Source organism: Propithecus coquereli, unplaced genomic scaffold, assembly GCF_000956105.1.
Source record: "Propithecus coquereli isolate 6110/MARCELLA unplaced genomic scaffold, Pcoq_1.0 Scaffold4, whole genome shotgun sequence".
NCBI lineage: Eukaryota > Metazoa > Chordata > Mammalia > Primates > Indriidae > Propithecus > Propithecus coquereli.
This window is the reverse complement of record NW_012149729.1, coordinates 13,134,236-13,135,166: the sequence shown is the minus strand read 5'-3', so window position 1 is coordinate 13,135,166 and position 931 is coordinate 13,134,236. Positions and strand designations below refer to the sequence as shown.

Below are 931 nucleotides of genomic sequence, written 5' to 3'. Positions count from 1 at the left end.
TGCAACAGGTAAGATGTAGAGAACTGAGAAAGAAAAGAAAAAAAGTGAAAACTATTTATCACTTCACAGCTCTGAAACTTCAATAGGAAGGATTACAAGTATTTAGCTGTCTCTTGATATCATTTCATCCAGATTTGGTAAGAATAACATAATTGTTTACTGAAAATTTGAAAGATACATTGTGTTGACCTTGATAAGCAAACCAACTTCAGACTCTAGAGAAACAGTATCTTCCTTGCATTATCAATAAAAAAGAACTAAAGCAATAACAGATTTGAAATCAATGCCTACTTCCATGTAATATCAATTATTATGGTCCCATAGCCCTTTTGGATTTTTCAGGGAATTTTGCATGCATCATCCCACCTAGCCTCACGGAAATATCCAGAGGATAGACAGATTGGAAACTCAGAGCATCCAGGTGAGAAAATGCAGGCTGACAGAGTAAAAGTGTACAAGATCATACATCTTAAAGCTTGCCAATCAAAAATATCCACCATTCTAACATTAACTGAACATAATTCAAGCCCTAGCTCCATGTGCAGTTACCTGATGGGTCGATTCTCTTTACTGTCAAAGAGCGAGAAGATGACCTCCAGCTCCTCACCCAGGTTGGAACACATGAGGCTCTTCATCTGGACAAAGAGGTGGTGACAGCTGGCCTGGACTGGGGTGTCTTTCTTTCGATGGCGATGTTCCATCTGAATGACACCCCCCAACAAAAACACAATCAGCATGGACTGAAGACAATAATAAAATCCAACAAACTAGTTAGCTAGGTATGACTGTGATGTCCTATCCTATAAGTTTTTTCTGCTGTGGATTTGGTATCTACCTGGATGTTCAATTCCAAATTTCCCCCAACTTCTAAAATAAGAAACTATGAAGTTTATAGATCATTAAGGAATCTTGCTTTAAGAATTTTTAAAAT

At 37.5% G+C, this 931-nt stretch overlaps 1 protein-coding gene across 1 annotated transcript in view; it reads right to left on the bottom strand.

The window, feature by feature from the left end:
* DOCK4 (dedicator of cytokinesis 4) overlaps nt 1-931 on the bottom strand; it is a 477,172-nt gene that overhangs the window by 241,437 nt on the left and 234,804 nt on the right. The window contains exon 7 of the mRNA XM_012652744.1: nt 550-701. Coding sequence (XP_012508198.1) covers nt 550-701 — 152 coding nt within the window. The remainder of the gene's footprint in view (nt 1-549; nt 702-931) is intronic.